This window comes from Coregonus lavaretus, assembly GCF_964263955.1.
Source record: "Coregonus lavaretus genome assembly, chromosome: 26".
Classification (NCBI taxonomy): Eukaryota; Metazoa; Chordata; class Actinopteri; order Salmoniformes; family Salmonidae; genus Coregonus; species Coregonus lavaretus.
This window is the reverse complement of record NC_140013.1, coordinates 36,277,723-36,300,976: the sequence shown is the minus strand read 5'-3', so window position 1 is coordinate 36,300,976 and position 23,254 is coordinate 36,277,723. Positions and strand designations below refer to the sequence as shown.

The 23,254-nt window shown below is 45.6% G+C and overlaps 1 protein-coding gene across 1 annotated transcript; it reads right to left on the bottom strand.

Annotated features, from left to right (window-relative positions):
* Positions 1-7,754: 7,754 nt before the first annotated feature.
* Positions 7,755-18,536, bottom strand: LOC311102017 (semaphorin-4E-like; the record flags this gene model as incomplete). Its single annotated transcript, XM_084143238.1, has 12 exons — positions 7,755-7,953; positions 8,058-8,418; positions 8,974-9,026; positions 9,150-9,316; positions 9,462-9,559; positions 11,741-11,963; positions 12,356-12,464; positions 12,625-12,800; positions 16,696-16,762; positions 17,776-17,855; positions 18,270-18,329; positions 18,441-18,536. 12 exons carry the CDS (start codon positions 18,534-18,536, stop codon positions 7,755-7,757), a joined length of 1,689 nt encoding a protein of 562 aa, XP_083999364.1.
* Between the last annotated feature and the right edge of the window lie 4,718 nt (positions 18,537-23,254).

Here is a 23,254-nt window from a genome sequence, read left to right as displayed (position 1 = left end):
CTCCCACCTTACCCTCCCTCCCTCCCCTCCCCTCCCCCCCTAACATAACCCTCCCACCTTATCCTCCCTCCCCTCCCCTCCCCTCCAACCCTAACCATAACCCTCCCACCTTGCCCTCCTCCCTCCCTCCCCTCCAACCCTAACATAACCCTCCTCCCTCCCCTCCCTCCCCCTAACATAACCCTCCCACCTTACCCTCCCTCCCCTCCCCTCCCCTCCCCTCCAACCCTAACCATAACCCTCCCACCTTAACCTCCCACCCTAACATAACCCTCCCACCTTACCCTCCCTCCCTCCCCTCCCCTCCAACCCTAACCATAACCCTCCCACCTTAACCTCCTCCCTCCCCTCCCCTCCCCTCCAACCCTAACCATAACCCTCCCACCTTAACCTCCCTCCCTCCCCAACCCTAACCATAACCCTCCCACCTTACCCTCCCTCCCTCCCTCCCTCCCCCAACCCTAACCCCTCTGTAGCCAACGACTCTGGACAAAGAGAAGTAACAGTATATTAAAGAGCCTGAAAAACCACACTGGGAAATAACAGCTACTGAAAAACAACATGTACTGACATATTTCATCTACAGCTCGGAGCAAGGTGGTGTACTCGCGTACATGCGTGAGCGAGGACTGTCGTGTGACCCCCTCATCTAGGAACTTGAGCTATCAGACAGAGAAGGTGGTAAAACAGGAAACACATGGCAGCGAGAGCTCCGAGTCTCACCTCACAGACCCCAACACACAATGCAGATCTGTTCTTACACTCACACCTCACACACACACACACCTTCACCCTGAATTCCCCTCCAGTGCTCTATAAAACCACAGCATTCCAGCAGTTCTCTCCACTCATCCCCTAAATTCATCATTAACCACTTTGCCAGAAAAACATTCAAAGTTGTGGGAATTTCCACCACTAAAAACAAGAAGGTTTACTAATAGATATATACACACACACACTGTGTGAAAAACATTTGACTATACTTGTGAGTACCAGAAGTCCTCCCAAGAATAGTAAACCAACTAAAATTCTGAGAAGTAAGAACATTTTGCCGGTCCTCACTTGTAAAAAGGCTATTTTAAGCTTAGGGGTTAGGGTTAGGGTTACAATTAGGGTTAGGGGTTAGGTTAATCTTTAGGTTTAGGGAAAATAGGATTTTGAATGGAAATCAATTGTTGGTCCTCAAGTATAGTAAGACATAGCTGTGTGTGTGTGGGGAGGTAGGTGTGTGGGGAGGTAGGTGTGTGGGGAGGTAGGTGGGTGGGTGGGTGGCCAACCAAAGGAGTGGAGACCAGACAGGGACAGTAGGATGAGTCAGTGACAGAGAAAGATTATATTGATCTAAAGTAAAGGAAGACTGATCTCTGACACCCCTATCTGCACAACCTGACCTCAGTGTTATAATTCACTCACAGTTCCCATTTCTGCACTTACACTAGTCCCCAAGTACTCTGTATGTATCTAAACTGGCTGACCTCATTGATATCATTCACACATATTTCTCCATGTGTCTGTGTCACTGACCTGCTGCTGTTGTTACTGTGATTGGGTTTCTGTTCCAGGCCCCTTTTTCTGACTCAAACAAATGCCTGTTCCAAAAACAACCGCAAGCCCCCTCAGTGTTTGCAGTAAGCCTCAACCCTAACCATAGAGTGCTAATATATTGCACAGAGAAGTAACACCCCATGGGCTGAAGGGAGCTTCCACCATGTTGCTGACACCATTCCAGTTCCTTCAGTTCTCATGGAGGATGCGGTCTTTGGCTGTGAGTCATGTTTCCTGAACTAGGAGTTAAAAGGGTTGTCTGAGTTAGAGAGAAAGTTGTGTGTGTTTATGTGGAGGGGGGTGTGTGTGTTTATGTGGAGGGGGGGAGAGAGGGGTGTTTATGTGGAGGGGGGAGGAAGGACAGCAGGAAAAGGTCACGTCATTGTTCAGCCGTGTGTTTGTGAACAATTTAAATCATAGAATAACCTTTACCTCTCCTTACCTATCTCATGGCTCCGTGTGTGTGTGTGTGTGTGTGTGTGTGTTTGAAAGAGCGGGAGAGAAAGATTCAAAGACACCAGCAGAAAGGTTGGGGAGAGACGGAAGTTAACAAACACCCCTCCTGTACCCGACCACAGGAAGTTGGAAAAGGACAGGGAGCAAAACAGGAAGCCAAAGAAAGAGAGGAAAGTCTTGTTATGGAAGACTGCTATCCTAAGAGTATGTGTGTGTGTCTGTGTGTGTGTATCTGTATGTCTGTGTGTATTAGTGGGTGTGTCTCTGTGTGTGGGTGTGAGGCCAGGAAAGAGGAGCAAATGGACAGAGTGATGAAGATGAGTCATCCTCACCCTCCTCCCTAGTGGTGTCATCATCCCTCTACCAACATGGCTTGTGCATGACCTCTATCCCCCCGTCATTCTCCTCTCTCTCGCTCTAACTCTCTCGCTCTGTCTCTCTCTCTAACTCTCTCTCTCTAACTCTCTCCCTCCCTCTCTCTAACTCTCTCACTCTGTCTCTCTCTAACTCTCTCCCTGCCTCTCTCTCTCTAACTCTCTCCCTCTCTGTCTCTCTCTCAACTCTCTCGCTCTCTGTCTCTCTAACTCCCTCTCTCTCTCTCTCTCTCTCTCTCTCTCTCTCTCTCTCTCTCTCTCCCTCTAACTCTCTCCCTCTAACTCTCTCCCTCTAACTCTCTCCCTCTAACTCTCTCCCTCTCTTTCTTTCTCTCTAACTCTCTCTCACTCTCTCGCTCTGTCTCTAACTCTCTCTCACTCTCTCGCTCTCTCTCTCTCTCTAACTCTCTCACTCTCTGTCTCTCTCTCTCTCTGCTCTACTTTAGTTCATTCAGTGTGTCTGCTTTAATTTCTCTTAATGAAGCCGGTTAGTGTCAGAGAGAGAGAACTTAAACAGTCGCACATACAGTACGCCAAGGTAAATCAATGTAAAAAAGGAGTACTCATAACCCCACACACACACACACACTGCCAGGAGACCGCTCTCTCTCTCACACACACACACGCACACACACGCACACGCACACACACACACACTGCCAGGAGCCCTTCCACTCACACACAATCAATCACACACAATCTCCTGGTTTAATTAATTGAAATTGGTGTGAGAAGAGGATGGAGGACAAGATACACACACGGAAACACAAAAGCATGGCTGGTACTCTCTAGGTGCCACAGTAGGTTTTCCCTGCTGTGCTGCCTGATGCAAGGCTGATGATACAGAGGAAAGCCTTTACCATAGATTCCCATCTGACACACACACTCACAGAGATACTCAGATACTGTACGTAGGCCTCTCTGATGTAAACATTTACATTTTAGTCATTTAGCAGACGCTCTTATCCAGAGCGACTTACAGTTAGTGAGTGCATACATTTTCATACTGGCCCCCCGTGGGAAACGAACCCACAACCCTGGATTTGCAAGTGCCATGCTCTACCAACGCATGAAAATCTCACACTTGGGCCTTCCTGAGCATTAAAACATCACACACACACACACACACACACACACACACACACACACACAAACACACGGAAGAGACTAATAAGAGTTACACATTTCACATCTATGGATTTCATGTGACTGGGATACAGATATGCATATGTTGGTCACAGATATCTTTAAAAGAAAGTTAGGGTCGTGGATCAGAAAACCAGTCGGTGACCACCATTTGCCTCATGCAGTGTGACACATCTCCTTCGCATAGAGTTGATCAGGCTGTTGATTGTGGCCTGTAGAATGATGTCCCACTCCTCTTCAATGGCTGTGCAAAGTTGCTGGATATTGGTGGAAACTGGAACACGTCGATCCAGAGCATCCCAAACATGCTCAATGGGTGAGTATGCAGGCCATGGAAGAACTGGGACATTTTCAGCTTCCAGGAATTGTGTACAGATCCTTGCAACATGGGGCCGTGCATTATCATGCTGAAACATAAGGCGATGGCGGCGGATGAATTGCACGACAATGGGCTTCAGGATCTCGTCACAGTATCTCTGTGCATTCAAATTGCCATTGATAAATTGTGTTCGTTGTCCATACCTTATGCCTGCCCATACGCTAACCCCACCACCACCACCACCACCATGGGGCACTCTGTTCACATCAGCAAACTGCTCACCCACACGACGCCATTACATGCTGTCTGCCATCTGCCCGGTAAAGTTGAAACCGGGATTCATCAGTGCAGAGCACACTTCTCTAGCATGCCAGTGGCCATCGAAGGTGAGTATTTGCCCACTGAAGTCGGTTATTTACATTTTAGTCATTTAGCAGACGCTCTTATCCAGAGCGACTTACAGTTAGTGAATACATTTATTATTATTTTTATACTGGCCCCCCATGGGAATCGAACCCACAACCCTGGCGTTGCAAACGCCATGCTCTATCAACTGAGCTACATCCCTGCCGGCCATTCCCTCCCCTACCCTGGACGACGCTGGGCCAATTGTGCGCCGCCCATGAGTCTCCCGGTCGCGGCCGGCTGCGACAGAGCCTGGATTCGAACCAGGATCTCTAGTGGCACAGTTAGCACTGCGATGCAGTGCCTTAGACCACTGCGCCACTCAGGAGCCGAACTGCAGTCAAGTCAAGACCCTGGTGAGGATGATGAAAACTAGATGGTTTCTGACATTTTGTGCAGAAATCCATAGATTAGGGCCTAATGAATTTATTTAAATTTAATGATTTCCTTTTAAAAACTGAAATTGTTGCATGTTGTATTTATATTTTTGTTCAGTGTAGATTAGTAGAGACTGACTCTAACTAATAGATTGATGGAGACTGACTCTGACTAATAGATTGGTGGAGACTGACTCTAACTAATAGATTGGTGGAGACTGACTCTAACTAATAGATTGGTGGAGACTGACTCTGACTAATAGATTGATGGAGACTGACTCTAACTAATAGATTGGTGGAGACTGACTCTGACTAATAGATTGGTGGAGACTGACTCTGACTAATAGATTGGTGGAGACTGACTCTAACTAATAGATTGGTGGAGACTGACTCCAACTAATAGATTGGTGGAGACTGACTCTAACTAATAGATTGGTGGAGACTGACTCTGACTAATAGATTGGTGGAGACTGACTCTGACTAATAGATTGGTGGAGACTGACTCTGACTAATAGATTGGTGGAGACTGACTCTGACTAATAGATTGGTGGAGATTGACTCTAACTAATAGATTGGTGGAGACTGACTCTGACTAATAGATTGGTGGAGACTGACTCTAACTAATAGATTGGTGGAGACTGACTCTAACTAATAGATTAGTAGAGACTGACTCTGACTAATAGATTGGTGGAGACTGACTCTGACTAATAGATTAGTAGAGACTGACTCTAATTAATAGATTGGTGGAGACTGACTCTGACTAATAGATTGGTGGAGACTGACTCTAACTAATAGATTGGTGGAGACTGACTCTGACTAATAGATTGGTGGAGACTGACTCTGACTAATAGATTGGTGGAGACTGACTCTAACTAATAGATTGGTGGAGACTGACTCTAACTAATAGATTGGTGGAGACTGACTCTGACTAATAGATTGGTGGAGACTGACTCTAACTAATAGATTGGTGGAGACTGACTCTGACTAATAGATTGGTGGAGACTGACTCTGACTAATAGATTGGTGGAGACTGACTCTAACTAATAGATTGGTGGAGACTGACTCTAACTAATAGATTGGTGGAGACTGACTCTGACTAATAGATTGGTGGAGACTGACTCTAACTAATAGATTGGTGGAGACTGACTCTGACTAATAGATTGGTGGAGACTGACTCTGACTAATAGATTGGTGGAGACTGACTAACTAATAGATTGGTGGAGACTGACTCTGACTAATAGATTGGTGGAGACTGACTCTAACTAATAGATTGGTGGAGACTGACTCTTACTACAAATACAGGTGTCTGTGATTTAATATAAGACTTAAGTCTTATATTAAGAACATTTTGTAAATGTATAAAAAATGTACAACTGAAATATCACATTTACATAAGTATTCAGACCCTTTACTCAGTACTTTGTTGAAGCACTTTTGGCAGCAATTACAGCCTTCAGTCTTCTTGGGTATGACACTACAAGCTTGGCACACCTGTATTTGGGGAGTTTCTCCCATTCTTCTCTGCAGACCCTCTCAAGCTCTGTCAGGTTGGATGGGGAGTGTCGCTGCACAGCTATTTTCAGGTCTCTCCAGAGATGTTTGATTGGGTTCAAGTCTGGTCTCTGGCTGGGCCACTCAAGGACATTCAGAGACTTGTCCCGAAGCCACTCCTGTGTTGTCTTGGCTGTGTGCGTAGGGTCGTTGTCCTGTTGGTAGGTGAACCTTCACCCCAGTCTGAGGTCCTGAGCACTCTGGAGCAGATTTTCATCTAGGATCTCTTTACTTTTCTCTGTTTATCTTTCCCTCGATCCTGACTAGTCTCCCAGTCCCTGCCACTGAAAAACATCCCCACAGCATGATGCAGCCACCACAATGCTTCACCGTAGGGATGGTGCCCTGTTTCCTCCAGACGTGACGCTTGGCATTCAGGCCAAAGAGTTCCATCTTGGTTTCATCAGCCCAGAGAATCTTGTTTCTCATGGTCTGAGTCCTTTAGGTGCCTTTTGGCAAACTCCAAGCGGGTTGTCATGTGCCTTTTACTGAGGAGTGGCTTCCGTCTGGCCTGATTGGAGTTTGTGCTGCAGAGATAGTTGTTCTTCTGCAAGGTTCTCCCATCTCAACAGAGGAACTCTGGAGCTCTGTCAGCGTGGCCTTCGGGTTCTTGGTCACCTCCCGACCAAGGCCCTTCTCCCCCCAGATCTGTGCCTCGACACAATCCTGTCTCGGAGCTCTACGGACAATTCCTTCCACCTCATGGCTTGGTTTTTGCTCTGACATGCGCTGTCAACTGTGGGACCTTATTTAGGTGTGTGCCTTTCCAAATCATGTCCAATCAATTAAATTTACCACAGGTGGACTCCAATCAAGTTGTAGAAAAATGTCAAGGATGATCAATGGAAACAGGATGCACCTGTGCTCAATTTCAATTTTCATAGCAAAGGGTCTGAATACTTATGTAAATATTTTTTTATATTTTTATTTTTATACATTTGCAAAATGTTCTAAAAACCTGTTTTATCTTTGTCATGATGGGGTATTGTGTGTAGAGGAAAAAAATTAATGTAATCAATTTTAGAAAAAGACTAACGTAACAAAATGTGGAAAAGGTCAAGGGGTCTGAATACTTTCCGAATGCACTGTATACTGTAGAATAACCGTTGCTTAGACAGATACATAATGTTTTCAATAAATGTTTGTACCAACATGTACAAAAATACAAAACAAATTCAACACAAGGATCTTAAGTGGAAAACAATGACTAATGTATTAAGACAAAATGAGTTGTCAGGTGGACTACAACTAAAGGATGGTTCTGGTGACTCCAGGGCTGCTGTCAATGTTTAATTCAATGGAAACTGTACTGTACTGAACGGCCAGTTGAAGAACGGCGTGATTATGGTGATACAGAGAGAGACTGTATGGTGTGTGCTACACAAGTTTTGCGATTTCAAATGGTCACACCCATACCGTTCAGGCCACACCTCGGACCTAGATTAGTAGAGACTAATCTCGTACCGCAAAGGCTGTCGAAGAACGGTGCGCACCGTTTTGTGGAAACGTCATTAAGTACTAACCGTCACGCAACATTGAATCGAACTGAACGCACCCCTGGTCTCAGTTATTAGTCCCAGCTCAGATGTCACCCATGTGGATCACTGCGTCAGATGAGCTGTTAGAGGGTGACATGTGCTCCTGGAGCCCCTCCTCCATCCTGAAGACTCTGTGGCTCAACTGATCTCTGCTGATGTTCCGGCGCATCAGAGACCGCAGGATCATGGACAGGAGAGCAACCGATACCCTCTCTGTCTGATGCTCCTCCTTGGCCTCAATGCTGATGATGGTGTGATTGTTGTTTACATCACACCCAGGTACACAACCAGGGCCTGTTCTCCTGTTGTTGTTGTTCTGACCCGGTCCTGCTGGGTGAACTCTGACCTCTTCCTGACACTCTTCCTGACACTCCAGAGGACCACAGCCCCCAGCAGCACAGACAGCACAGCCACAGATGACTGCAGGACCAGTAGAGTCTTTGTGGGCTGCAGGATGTAGACAGCCTCTGTCCTGGTGTAGAGTCGACCTTTGACCTCCTCCAGACTCTGGCAGGTGTACCGATCAGCGTCTGAAGCTACAGCACTCACTATCAACAAGTCCTGGCTCATCATCCGGTACCTGTCTCTCAGCTGGAGGGGCTGCCTAGCAAAGTGCCAGCTCACCTGTGCCAGGTTGGATGCTGGTTGGCACGGCAGGTGGATGGGGCTCCCAACAATGAATGGGAACGGAACTGGCTGCACAGTGACTGGAAAGAACATATGCACAATCCGGGGAAAGAGTCAGGGCTCTCTTCAATCCGTATCGTGGAAGTTCAGCGTTACAGCGTGATTGAAATTTAAGGGCAATGTTTTCGGGTTAGCGCAGACTGCATTAACGGTAAAGGCTGAATATGTAGGCTCAATCGAAAATGGGGTAAGGGGCGGCAGGTAGCTTAGTGGGTAAGAGCGTTGTGCCAGTAACCGAAAGGTCGCTGGTTCTAATCCCTGAGCCGACTAGGTGAAAAATCTGTCGATGTGCCCTTAAGCAAGGCACTTAACCCTAATTGCTCATGTAAGTCGCTCTGGATAAGAGCGTCTGCTAAATGACTAAAATTTAAATTTATTTAAATTTATTTTAAATTTTAAAATTACCTTTTACATTTCTATCGTACAATCTGTAAGTCAACGATACAGATTGAATAGAGCCCTCAGTGACTGAATGTGTGCCCTTAACTTGGCCTGTAGCATACTTCATGTTGGTACTTGCTAAACGTTGTGCTGCCGAACATCACAGTATTTCACTAGTTGAGAAATAAACCTACCTGATCGGGGGTACATAGAGGAATCCACATGTAAAAGGCTTTGGTGCATGTTCCTGAAAGATAAAGAAATAACTCCTGTTAGCCGAAAGACATTTGAAATCATATTTGTTCCATTAGTAAATGCAAACAGTGGTTATTCTAGAGTGAAAGTGCTGTAGAGTTTAATAGGATCCTACCTGGAGCCAGTGGGTAAGTTGAGGACAGATGAGCAGGCTGCTGAGGTGGTCTCCCAGGAACCATAGGGATCTCTGGCCAGGATACAGTCCAGACAGGACCCATACCGACCACAGTCACTAACCGGAAACTGGACCAGACAAGACTCTGAGCCGGCATAGAGCTGTCCCTAGAGAAAAACACACACTGATTATTAAACCACCAGTGTTAGCTTCTCATTGGATGAGCCCTCTAGTCTAGAAACACTAATTACCTGGTGCCATTCATCTTAAACACTCATAAACTCATAACAAGGTTTTGCACTAATGTGTTACCGTGCCAGAGGAGAGACCCATCACTTTGATAGGCTCCGGAGTCTGGGAGATTGTGTCACCACCAGCATACTGCACAACCTTTTGCACCTTGTCTTCCTCTGTCAGGGATCAGGACACTTCAGTTACTCTTTAGAGCCAACTGTGACATTGAGGTCGAAGTCCGCGCCCTGCGGAAATCTAATTAGCGTAATAAAAGCATCCCAATAAAAATCCATCAGTTTAAGCTAGAGAGAGAGAGACACTACATGACCAAAAGTATGTGGACACCTGCTCGTCGAACATCTCATTCCAAAATCGTTAATATGGAGTTGGTCCCCCCTTTGCTGCTATAACAGCCTCCACTCTTCGTTTCCACTTCCCAATAACAGCACTTACAGTTGACCGGGGCAGCTCTAGCAGGGCAGAAATTTGACGAACTGACTTGTTGGAAAGATGGCATCCAATGACGGTGTCACGTTGAAAGTCACTGAGCTCTTCAGGAAGGTAATTCTACTGCCAATCTTTGTCTATGGAGATTGCATGGCTGTGTGCTCGATTTTATACACCTGTCAGCAACTGGTGTGGCTAAAATAGCCGAATACACTAATTAGAAAGGGTGTCCACATACCTTTGTATATATAGTGTATCTGTTTTTTTGCACACTCAATCCACCGCATCCGCCTATGTCGCACTTCCGCATCTGCGGTGAAAGGTGACAGAACTAGAGTTGTGTTTGCCAGACCATGAGACTTCCCGAAAATTGGTCTTCTCACAAATGAGTCTGTAGCGTCCGAACGGTTTGGCCTACAAACTATTACGACCCCTCTTCTGAAGTCGGTACAGCCAATCTGCTACACACTAATATGACCCCTCTTCTGAAGTCGGTACAGCCAATCTGCTACACACTAATATGACCCCTGTGTGCAAAGGTGAGACTCTCACCAACATGTTCATGTCTGCAGGCCTCACAAGACTCGTCTGAAGGTCCCCCGGTACCAGTTGAAAACATTTATGGAAGTATATATGGAGACTGTTTACTGCCAAAAATATGGGGTTAAATACATGTAAAAAAAAATAAAAAATAACAAATCCTGATCTTTCTTGTATCTCAGATATAGGAGAGACACTTCAGAACAAACTTCCTTTTGATATTTGTTTGGGACTATCTGTTCTTCCATGTAGTGAATCTGTTATTCAACTTTTTTTATGTATTTTTTTATACTTCAAGGGGTCTTGATTCTAAATCAAACAGCTAAATGATCCTTGGTATGACCTTCTTAAAACAATTCCATATAGCTTAGTAGGGATGAGATATCATATTTGAGTTTCCCTAAAACTGATAATGCCCCGCAAAGAAGGGCACCTATTGGTAGATGGGTAAAAAAAAAAGCAGACATCGAATATCCCTTTGAGCATGGTGAAGTTATGAATTACACTTTGTATCAATATACCCAGTCACTACAAAGATACAGGCGAGGAAGGAAACCGCTCAGGGATTTCACAATGAGGCCAATGGGGACTTTAAAACAGTTACAGAGTTACAGAGAATGGCTGTGATAGAAAACTGAGGATGGCTCAACAACATTGTAGTTACTTCACAATACTAACCTAATTGACAGAATGAAAAGAAGGAAGCCTGTACAGAATAAAAATATTCCAAAACACTAAGCACAGGCAAAATCCTAAAGGAAAACCTGGTTCAGTCTGCTTTGCACCAGACACTGGAAGATGAATTCGCTTTTCAGCAGGACAATAACCTAAAACACAAGGCCAAATCTACACTGGAGTTGCTTACCAATAAGACAGTGAATGTTCCTGAGTGGCCAAGTTACAGTTTTGACATAAACTGTTTGAAAATCTATGGCAAGACCTGAAAATGGTGGTCTAGCAATGATTAACAACCAATTTGACAGAGCTTGAAGAGTTTTCAAAATAATAATGGGGAAATATTGCACAATCCAGATGGGGGAAAGCTCTTAGACTTTCCCAGAAAGATTCAAAGCTGTAATCGCTGCCAATGGTGCTTCTACAAAGTATTGACTCCGGGGTGTCAATACTTAAGTAAATGAGATATTTCTGTATTTCATTTTCAATACATTTGCAAAAATGTCTAAAACCATGTTTTAACTTTGTCATTATAGGGTATATTGTGTGTAGATGGGTGAGAATTATTATTTTTTAAATCAATTTTGAATTCAGTCTGTAACACAACAAAATGTTGAATAAGTGAAGGGGTATGAATACTTTCTGAAGGCACAATGTGTGTATTGGGATAATCAAGGGCTGTGAATAGTCAGTACCTGTTCCAATAAACATAACGTGGTAGATTTCTCCATTCATGGCCATGACTCTGTCCACCACAATCCCTGAGAACTTGGCTCCCCTCTGCAGCACCAGTGGACCCCCGGTCAGTGGAGGAACTGCCCCCTCCATGAGTGGCCGGTCACGGACAAACTGCAGGGTCTTGTCAGGGAGGTCCAGCGAGTGCCCCACCCCCAGGTCCCGTGCAGCATTGTTCATACACTTTAACAACAACATGACCAGAGAGTTGATGAGATGTTTGAACTATGAGAGATAGGTAAAATATACTGTAAGTCTATAACTATGATGGAAGCACTCTTGAAACTAAGGCTGCGTCCCAAATGGCCCCCTATTCCCCATATAGTGCACTACTTTTGACCTAGGCCCATAGGGTTCTGTTCAAAAGTAGTGCACTATATAGGGAATAGGGTGCCATTTGGGACTCATCCTGAAAGTATATGCCACATTTGATTAAGTGTTTTGGACATTAATTGGGCACTGTACAAGAATAGATACAATGTCATTACTTGGCACTTACAGTATTTCTGGAAGAAGTACAGAATTTAATCAATCTACATTTTATTTAATCATCTATAAGTCATGTAAGTACTCACTGCTCCAGGTCGTGGGACAGGCTGCTCTCCGGTGTGGGCAACCCACCTTGTTTCTGACTCCATTGTCACCAGAGTCAGATACCTACCCTCACTCCCAATGTCAGCCACACTGAACGCACACGCAGTAGAGAGGTCCGATGTGGTCGCATAATCATCAAAACACCTTTAATTATTCCAATATCAATTCAGACTCACTTTCAAAGAATGCTCATATTTGACAGTTTAGCACTTCTGCTGGACCGTCCTAATAAAGGAATGGTAGAACTCACGTCTGTGGGCTGAAAACAGCGTAAAACACGCTCTTCCTCCAATCCTGGTCTTTCAGGAGGAAGACGTCCTGAATGATGGCTTGCAGGCTAGGTTCCAAGGGCATTGGGCAGTCCAGACGGACCATCAGGTAGGACGTCCACTTCTGCTGCAGGGTTCTCAGGCCTCCCATGTCCTCCTACACACCAACCAACCACAGGGAGGGAGACATGCTCGGTGTCAGTGGAGCCCATAGAATTAAAGAGAATCAAAGAGAATCAAAGAGAAGAACAGCGCCGGAGAAGATGGCTGCCGTTTTACAGCCCTCTAACCAATTGTACTATTATGTGTGTTTTTCCGCGTTATTTGTAATTAATTTTGTACATAATGTTTCTACCATCGTCTCTTATAACCAAAAAGAGCTTCTGGATATCAGGACAGCGATTACTCACCTCGTATTGGACAAAGATTTTTTCTTCAACGAGGCGGCCGCGAAGGATATCATACAGACACCCGACAAGGCCCAAATCCCCGTCATTCGCGTGAGGAAGAGACTGAGATATCGTGGACGTAGATCGGGGTGCCTTGTAGTGCCTGTATGATATCTGTGCCTCTAGTCTCCTGAGTGGCGCAGTGGTCTAAGGCACTGCATCGCAGTGCTAACTGTGCCACTAGAGATCCTGGTTCGTATCCAGGCTCTGTCGCAGCCGGCCGTGACCGGGAGACTCATGGGCGGCGCACAATTGGCCCAGCGTCGTCCAGGGTAGGGGAGGGAATGGCCGGCAGGGATGTAGCTCAGTTGATAGAGCAACGGCAGGGTTGTGGGTTCGATTCCCACGGGGGGCCAGTATAAAAAAAAATATGTATTCATATATGTAAGTCGCTCTGGATAAGAGCGTCTGCTAAATGACTAAAATGTAAAATGTAAATGTTGTAAGGATCCGACGGCGAGCGAGTAAACTGCCTCTTCCATCAATCCTATTAGCCAACGTTCAATCATTTGCAAATAAATTGGATGACTTAAGATTACGGTTATCCTACCAACGGGACATTAAAAACTGTAATATCTTATGTTTCACCGAGTCGTGGCTGAACGACGACATGGATTTCAAACAGCTAGCGGGCTATACGCTACATCGGCAGGATAGAACGGCTGACTCCGGTAAGGCAAGGGGTGGCGGTCTGTGTATATTTGTAAACAACAGCTGGTGCACAAAATCAAATACTAAGGAAGTCTCGAGGTTTTGCTCGCCTGAGGTAGAGTATCTTATGATAAGCTGTAGACCACACTATTTACCAAGAGAGTTTTCATCTATATTTTTCATAGCTGTCTATTTACCACCACAAACCAATGCTGGCATTAAGATTGCACTGAATGAGTTGTACAAGGCCATAAATCAACAGGAAAACGCTCATCCAGATGCAGCGCTCCTAGTGGCCGGGGACTTTAATGCAGGGAAACTTAAATCCATTCTACCTAATTTCTACCAGCATGTTAAATGTGCAACCAGAGGAAAAAAAACTCTAGACCACCTTTACTCCACACACAGAGACGCATACAAAGCTCTCCCTCGCCCTCCATTTGGCAAATCTGACCATAACTCTATCCTCCTGATTCCTGCTTATAAGCAAAAACTAAAGCAGGAAGCACCAGTGACTTGGTTAATAAAAAAGTGGTCAGATGACGCAGATGCTAAGCTACAGGACTGTTTTGCTAGCACAGACTGGAACATGTTCCGGGATTCTTCAGACAGCATTGAGGAGTACACCACATCAGTCACTGGCTTCATCAATAAGTGCATCGATGATGTCGTCCCCACAGTGACCGTACGTACATACCCCAACCAGAAGCCATGGATTACAGGAAACATCCGCACTGAGCTAAAGGGTAGAGCTGCCGCTTTCAAGGAACGGGACTCTAACCCGGACGCTTATAAGAAATCCCGCTATGATCTCCGACGAACCATCAAACAGGCAAAGAGTCAATACAGGACTAAGATTGAATCGTACTACACTGGCTCTGACGCTCGTCGGATGTGGCAGGGCTTGAAAACTATTACAGACTACAAAGGGAAGCACAGCCGCGAGCTGCCCAGTGACACAAGCCTACCAGACGAGCTAAACCACTTCTATGCTCGCTTCGAGGCAAGCAACACTAAAGCATGCATGAGAGCACCAGCTGTTCCGGATGACTATGTGATCACGCTCTCCGTAGCCGATGTGAGTAAGACTTTTAAGCAGGTCAACATTCACAAGGCCGCAGGGCCAGACGGATTACCAGGACGTGTACTCCGAGCATGTGCTGACCAACTGGCAAGTGTCTTCACTGACATTTTCAACATGTCCCTGACTGAGTCTGTAATACCAACATGTTTCAAGCAGACCACCATAGTCCCCGTGCCCAAGGACTCTAAGATAACCTGCCTAAATGTCTACCGACCCGTAGCACTGACGTCTGTAGCCATGAAGTGCTTTGAAAGGCTGGTCATGGCTCACATCAACAGCATTATCCCAGAAACCCTAGACCCACTCCAATTTGCATACCACCCCAACAGATCCACAGATGATGCAATCTCTATTGCACTCCACACTGCCCTTTCCCACCTGGACAAGAGGAACACCTACGTGAGAATGCTATTCATTGACTACAGCTCAGCATTCAACACCATAGTGCCCTCTAAGCTCATCACTAAGCTAAGGATCCTGGGACTAAACACCTCCCTCTGCAACTGGATCCTGGACTTCCTGACGGGCCACCCCCAGGTGGTAAGGGTAGGTAACAACACATCTGCCACACTGATCCTCAACACGGGGGCCCCTCAAGGGTTCGTGCTCAGTCCCCTCCTTTACTCTCTGTTCACCCATGACTGCATGGCCAGGCACGACTCCAACACCATCATTAAGTTTGCCGACGACACAACAGTGGTAGGCCTGATCACTGACAACGATGAGACAGCCTATAGGGAGGAGGTCAGAGACCTGGCTGTGTGGTGCCAGGACAACAACCTCTCCCTCAACGTGACCAAGACAAAGGAGATGATTGTGAACTACAGGAAAAAAAAGAGGACTGAGCACGCCCCCATTCTCATCGACGGGGCTGTAGTGGAACAGGTTGAGAGCTTCAAGTTCCTTGGTGTCCACATCACCAACGAACTATCATGGTCCAAACACACCAAGACAGTCGTGAAGAGGGCACGACAAAGCCTATTCCCCCTCAGGAGACTGAAAAGATTTGGCATGGGTCCTCAGATCCTCAAAAAATTCTACAGCTGCACCATCGAGAGCATCCTGACTGGTTGCATCACCGCCTGGTATGGCAACTGCTTGGCCTCCGACCGCAAGGCACTACAGAGTGTAGTGCGTACGGCCCAGTACATCACTGGGGCCAAGCTTCCTGCCATCCAGGACCTCTATACCAGGCGGTGTCAGAGGAAGGCCCTAAAAATTGTCAAAGACTCCAGCCACCCTAGTCATAGACTGTTCTCTCTGCTACCGCACGGCAAGCGGTACCGGAGTGCCAAGTCTAGGTCCAAAAGACTTCTCAACAGCTTCTACCCCCAAGCCATAAGACTCCTGAACAGCTAATCATGGCTACCCGGACTATTTGCACTGCCCCCCCACCCCATCCTTTTTACGCTGCTGCTACTCTGTTAATTATGTATGCATAGTCACTTTAACTCTACCCACATGTACATATTACCTCAACTACCTCAACTAGCCGGTGCCCCCGCACATTGACTCTGCAACGGTACCCCCCTGTATATATAGCCTCCCTACTGTCACTTTATTTTACTTCTGCTCTTTTTTTTCTCAACACTTTTTTTGTTGTTGTTTTATTTTTACTTTTTTTGTTAAAAATAAATGCACTGTTGGTTAAGGGCTGTAAGTAAGCATTTCACTGTAATGTCTGCACCTGTTGTATTCGGCGCATGTGACCAATAAAATTTGATTTGATTTGAATTAGGAATTCGAACACTAGAATGGACATGAACATTCTTTAAATTGAATAGGATCTCTATGGTGGAGCCAACACATTTATATTACATTTTTATTCAACTGTCATATCAGATGATGACTTTTAGAGCATGTTATACCTTGCAGTCCCGCGCCACATGAGACACCCTGAGCTTGTCTGGCAGGTCAAACTCCATGGCCTCCTCACTAAAGAACATATAGACTTAATATAACTCTAGGGGGACGACGTCCAAGTGTACGAAGGAGGGCTCTGAAAAAAGACAGTTCAGTTTTCTCAATGAGATTGAAAACACAGACATAATGCCACTTGGGATCCATTATATAAGGCATATTGAATAAAGAAAATGATCAATTTAAAACTGCTATATCTCTGTGGAATGTCCATATTCAGGTGTCACAGTAGTTTATAGTCAACATATTTTGTAGTTGATAGTGAGTACTTGTCACACCCTGGCAATGGGACTCTAGTTGTTGAGCCAGGGTGTGTTTGTTCTATGTGGTGTGTTTCTATGTTGGGGGTTCTGGTTTGTTGTTTTCTGTGTTTGCCTTAGTGACTCCCAATCAGAGGCAACGAGTGTCAGCTGTTCGTTGGTTGTCTCTGATTGGGAGCCATATTTAAACTGTCTGTTTTTCATTCGGGTTTGTGGGATTTTGTTCTATTTTGGTTTGTGTATAACCGTAGACATCACGTTATCGCCTGTTGTTTTGATCGTGTGATCATTCCAATTTAATAAATATGTTCGCTTTCAACGCTGCGCCTTGGTCCTCCTCATTGGTAGACGATCGTGACAGTACTACATTTAAAACAGAGGAGTTGGAGCTTACTGTTAAGCCAGCACTGTCTGTGTTCGGTCCTGACAGCCGGGAAGGAATGACGCTGGAACACCTGCTCAGTACCCAGAAAGTTCACCACTGTGGCTGAATATAGTTCTGTCCCTGACAGACGAGGAACAATGACAATCATCAGAACTGAAATAATCAATCTCTAAAAGACTGTGAATAAGTGAATGAAGTTAATCGGGTAATGTATTTTAGATCAAAAACACAACTTTCAGTGTGGGTCCACTTTTTTTCCCAACACTTTCTTTATAATAGTTTTATTTATAATCGTGGGTGCACTATTCTACAACACCATCCTTGTGCGGAGGTACGGTAGATATCAGAATCAGCCGTACTCACCAACCATGACAGAGGTTGACCTCTGGAAGGGGTCAAAGGGAACTTTCCCTCGTCCCTCTTCCTTCTCCCCTTCCAGGGTCAACGTTCCGTTTGCGTAGGTCTGTTGGAGATCACAGTACATGTTTGGCTGCGATGTGGAGGTGTAGATCAATAATCACTTTGAAAGGTAGTTGGGCCCCTCACAGAAAGACAGAGGGTAGGTGAGCTATGTGTGTGTGCAGTTAGTTCAGTGTAAATAACCGCCTGTCCGCAGTCACATGATAGTTAGTGTGAAAAACAATAGAGATGTTCTGACCAGGTTACACTCACTCACATGTGGGGTTGTACGCGTTGGTCCCACACACCAACATCCAGCCATCGTCGAGTGCCTCAAGTGTCTTGATGTAGTTTTGACATTCCATCTGGAATAGGATAAGGTTGGTATGATGATGTGGTTTGTTTCTAAAACATCTAACGGTATATTGCTTCAGAGAGTTATCTGTGAGGAGATATAATGTTCATAGAATCCACTTACTGAATCTTTTCCCCTGGTCTTGCAGGACGTTTTCTGCTCCTCTGAGACCTGCCAGTAGACCTGCAGCAACAGACAGCTTCACATCAACATACAGCAGGAATGCTCTGGAGACCAGACAATACTGTATGGATGTATTGACATACAAGAGCTTGATTAGACTGAGTTCCTTACCCCAGCCTTTTTCGAGGAGATATTCTCAAGGTCCAGGGCGTATACGGCGTCTCTAGCACCAATGAAAAGGATACCCAGGTCCTCTGTCAATGTCATCGTTGAATAGTTCGAAATGCCATTCTCTCTGAAAATCTTAGCGTCTAAAGAGAAAAATAGCATTCATAAAGTGTTTGTGTTCATGACATAAAGAGTCATAATGCCCTATGTTTAAAAACTCTTTATGGGCCTAAATGCGTTCATATAGTCTTTATGAATGTTGTTACCAACAATATGAACTAGACTACACTCTTAGAAAAAATGATATATCTAGAACCTGAAAGGGTTCTTGGCTGTCTCCCCAAGATAGAACCGTTTGAAGAACACTTTTGGGTTCCAGGTAGAACCCTTTCCACAGCAGGTTCTACAAGGGTTCTTCAAAGGGTTCTCAGAAGAAGAACCCTTTTGGATGACTTCATATCATATTAGATTAGGCTTTATATTGAGCAAAAGCACTAAACTAAGCTTCCAACTTTAGTTTAGGGGAAAATATGCAACTCTCTACGTGCAATGATGTAAACAGACATTGGAGAGAGATAATGGCTTACTGTGATATTGTATGGTCTTCCTAGGGGTGCTGGTGAACACTTCACCAAGGGCCAGAGGTATAAGGACCAGGAACAGCCCCAAGAAAACCCCCAGGGAAGTGAAAGGAGCCATAATGGTCCTCTTGTCTGCGGCTGTCAATGCTCTCAATACAACACACTTGAATAGCAATAAATGTATCCAAATGTCTCTTCAGTGCCTCTCGGCCTGTACAGCTACACACTTGTGACCATTTTGCCGTTGGGCTGCTGTTTATAAAGGATTGACTGTGTGATGTCATAATGCGGGTCATGACATGTTGATTATGACATCAAACTGTACACTGCAGTGGATGATGTAATGGATCCCATAGTCTGGGCACACTGCTATTTTAATTGTCTCAACTAGACCACCCTCATACACATAAAACTGTGTAATGAGCTGGTCAGAATGATCAAAGCTTTTGGATTCTATTTAAACTGTAAAGGTTTTTGTTCTCAAAGTTATCCCATAGGGTTTAATGGTGGAATGTTGAATTACTCCAGCATTCTAAGCTTTGCATTGTTTGGTCAGCTACAAAATAATTTTCAGGAGTAGAGTTGGTCTACACATTCTAAGACTGATGACACAACTATGCACACTCTACATGTCATGCCAATGCCAGTGTCATTCACAGGGCGTGTTCATTAATTCAATCTGTAGTGCCATAAATTCAGAGCATTGTCAGATTGTCCATTCGTAAATTCAGAGCGTTTCGCTCTCGGAGCGTTCAGAGCCACACTGGACGCTCTGGCCTAGGAGTAGGGTTGATCCAAGCGTTCTGACCTCACAACGGCAGTCAAGCACCCAAGCTAACTGGCTAACGTTGGCTAGCTTGCTAGCTACTTCCTTATACAAATAAGAGAACACCTCACTCTGACCATTCTATTCGCCCTAGCAGAGCTAATTAGGCTGTTTTCATGTTATCCAGAGCGTTGGTGACTGTAACTGTACTGCTGGAAACAATTTAATGACGCTATTTTGCCGACGTTTATTGACACCGGCCATAATCAACGAGTGTTGAGCGTTCGTAAATTCATCTGTTATTCTGTTCTCTGGCACACTCAGACGAGAGTGCTCTGAAATCGGAGGAGATAACCAGAGTGAATTTACGAACGCACCCATAGAAATATAATCTAGATTCTATTTCTATGGTGTCCTCCTCAATATTTTGTGAGAGTACTTGCTCTCTATGAACAGGGGCATAGTGATCCTGTTATCCCTCAATTACCCAGCTGTTTCCACCACATGGAAGCTTGCCCCTAAATCAGCCATTATTTCTGACACAGCAACCTTTATAACATTGTGGTCTATTGAAAACAAACTGAATTAATGTGTGTGTGTGGTGTGTGTTTCTCTGTGTGTGTGTGTGTGTGTGTGTGTGTGTGTGTGTGTGTGTGTGTGTTTCTGTGTGTGTTTCTCTGTGTGTGTGTGTTTCTGTGTGTGTGTGTGTGTGTGTATGTATGTGTGTGTGTGTGTGTGTGTGTGTGTGTGTGTATGTGTGTGTGTGAATGTGTGCATACGCGTGTTCATGTGTGTTTGTGCACTACTATGAATGTATATAAGTGTGTAAGGGTGATACATGGTTTGTCTAAGGGTGGGAGACAGGGCCGCTGCCATAAATCCACCCAGCCGTTGCCGCGGTGATTTGAGGTTTCTGGGAAACCATAAACATCCGGACGGAGCGACACTGCCCTCCAAGCGTGGCAAATTAAGTGGCCGGTGTGTGTTTGTGTATGTGTTGGAGTGCTCAAGGGCATCCTCTTGGTGAAGATGAGAGCAAGGTATCTGATTGGCTGATGTGAGCACACAGGTCTAAGAGATCGTTAATCTCTGTCGCTCCATTGGCTGTGTGGGCCGGTGGGAGGGGTTAGCGCTAACGGTCGGTTAGCCGCTGTCAGGGTTCTAATCCAGAACATTGTTCAACACTAAAACACAGACTATCAGTGGGGGCCTAGGGCCACAATGAACTCCCTCAAACCTCCAGATACGACTTCAAATAAATATCTGTAGAATCAATTTAAACCTAACCACATGAACTGTATCTACAGAGTTATTGATCAAGTATGTCACATGGGGGAGTCAGGCAGCCTCAGGTCCAGTTACAGACCGTAATGCCCTGTGACACTGGACAAATTACATGAACAGGTATTGGAACTGTACTGCGGTAAAGTCAGCGTCTCGTGGGAGGCCTCTACCTGTAATAGTGTGGAAAATGTTTGTTCTTTGCCCGTTTAGAAGGTGGTTGGTCCTACAGTAAATAACTGATTTAGGATGAGGTTTTCCTACCATGGTGCTGACCTTCACTAAAGTAAGCTTACTGAAACACCTGACCCTGGACCAGAGAATGGGAGCTGTACATTCCATTTCTGTAGCTATTGGGGGTGTAAATATATGATATGAATTTATATGTTCCAGTAGGTCCCCTATAGAATGAAAGTCCGCCTCTCTTCAGAGCTGGTTGTGACCTGTAGACCTGTCATTGGCTGTGCTTCCCCAGGCTGTCTACTGGAAGAAGAGGATAAGAACCTCCCCTGAGGTGGAACACACACTTCATGCTCTATTTGTACCCCTGTGGTGTGTGTGTGTAACAGTAATGGTGAGTGTGGATTGTGATCGATAGGTAGGGTGGCCTCACAGCTTTGTGTTTCAGCCTGAACATGCTTACAGTCCACAGGCCATCTTCAGATAGTGTATGTGTGTGTCGGGGTGAGGGTGGTGGTGGTGTTAAAAGCATGTTTATCCATTAGCACCATCTCTACCTCTCCCTCCTTCCCTCCCCATCCTCTCTCCCTCCTTCCCTCCCCATCCTCTCTCCCTCCTTCCTTCCCCTCTCACCCCATCCTCTCTCCCTCCTTCCCTCCCCATCCTCTCTCCCTCCTTCCTTCCCCTCTCACCCCATCCTCTCTCCCTCCTTCCTTCCCCTCTCACCCATCCTCTCTCCCTCCTTCCTTCCCCTCTCACCCATCCTCTCTCCCTCCTTCCCTCCCCATCCTCTCTCCCTCCTTCCTCCCCCTCTCACCCCATCCTCGCTCCCTCCTTCCTTCCCCTCTCACCCCATCCTCTCTCCCTCCGTCCTTCCCCTCTCACCCATCCTCTCTCCCTCCTTCCTTCCCCTCTCACCCCATCCTCTCTCCCTCCTTCCCTCCCATCCTCTCTCCCTCCTTCCTTCCCCTCTCACCCCATCCTCTCTCCCTCCTTCCCTCCCCATCCTCTCTCCCTCCTTCCTTCCCCTCTCACCCCATCCTCTCTCCCTCCTTCCTTCCCCTCTCACCCCATCCTCTCTCCCTCCTTCCTTCCCCTCTCACCCATCCTCTCTCCCTCCCTCCTTCCCCTCTCACCCATCCTCTCTCCCTCCCTTCTTGAGGAACCTGTCATCTTCTTTGACTCCCACTCTTCTCCATCTCCATCAAGAACACACAGAGAAATAGATTCAGCTGGTCTAAATACCAGAAACAGATTCAGCTGTTCTAAATACCAGAAACAGATTCAGCTGTTCTAAATACCAGAAACAGATTCAGCTGGTCTAAATACCAGAAACAGATTCAGCTGGTCTAAATACCAGAAACAGATTCAGCTGGTCTAAATACCAGAAACAGATTCAGCTGGTCTAAATACCAGAAACAGATTCAGCTGGTCTAAATACCAGAAACAGATTCAGCTGGTCTAAATACCAGAAACAGATTCAGCTGGTGTAAATATCAACAACAACAACAACAACAAAAATATGACCAATCCTGATTCAACCAACTGTGTTCTTGATTGAATTAGAAGTTAGTGCTGGTCTGGAACAAAAGTGTGCACACCTTGTGGCTCTCCAGGGCCAAGAAAGAACTGACTTACAGATAGGCTACACTGTAGTGGTCCTCTGTAGCTCAGCTGGTAGAGCACGGCGCTTGTAACGCCAAAGTAGTGGGTTCGATCCCCGGGACCACCCATACACAAAAATGTATGCACGCATGACTGTAAGTCGCTTTGGATAAAAGCGTCTGCTAAATGGCATATTATTATTATTATATATTATAGATCAGAAACTGGGGTTTATGTTTCAAATGTTGTCTGCACCGAGAGGAAACGTAACAACAGCTCAATGTGTGGCCCAACTCAGAGATGAACAGATAATACGTCTGGGAAACTAAAAATACTTCACGTTATCAGATGAAAATATAACATTATCACTGTTTATGTCTGCCGAGTAGGATAATGGACTCATT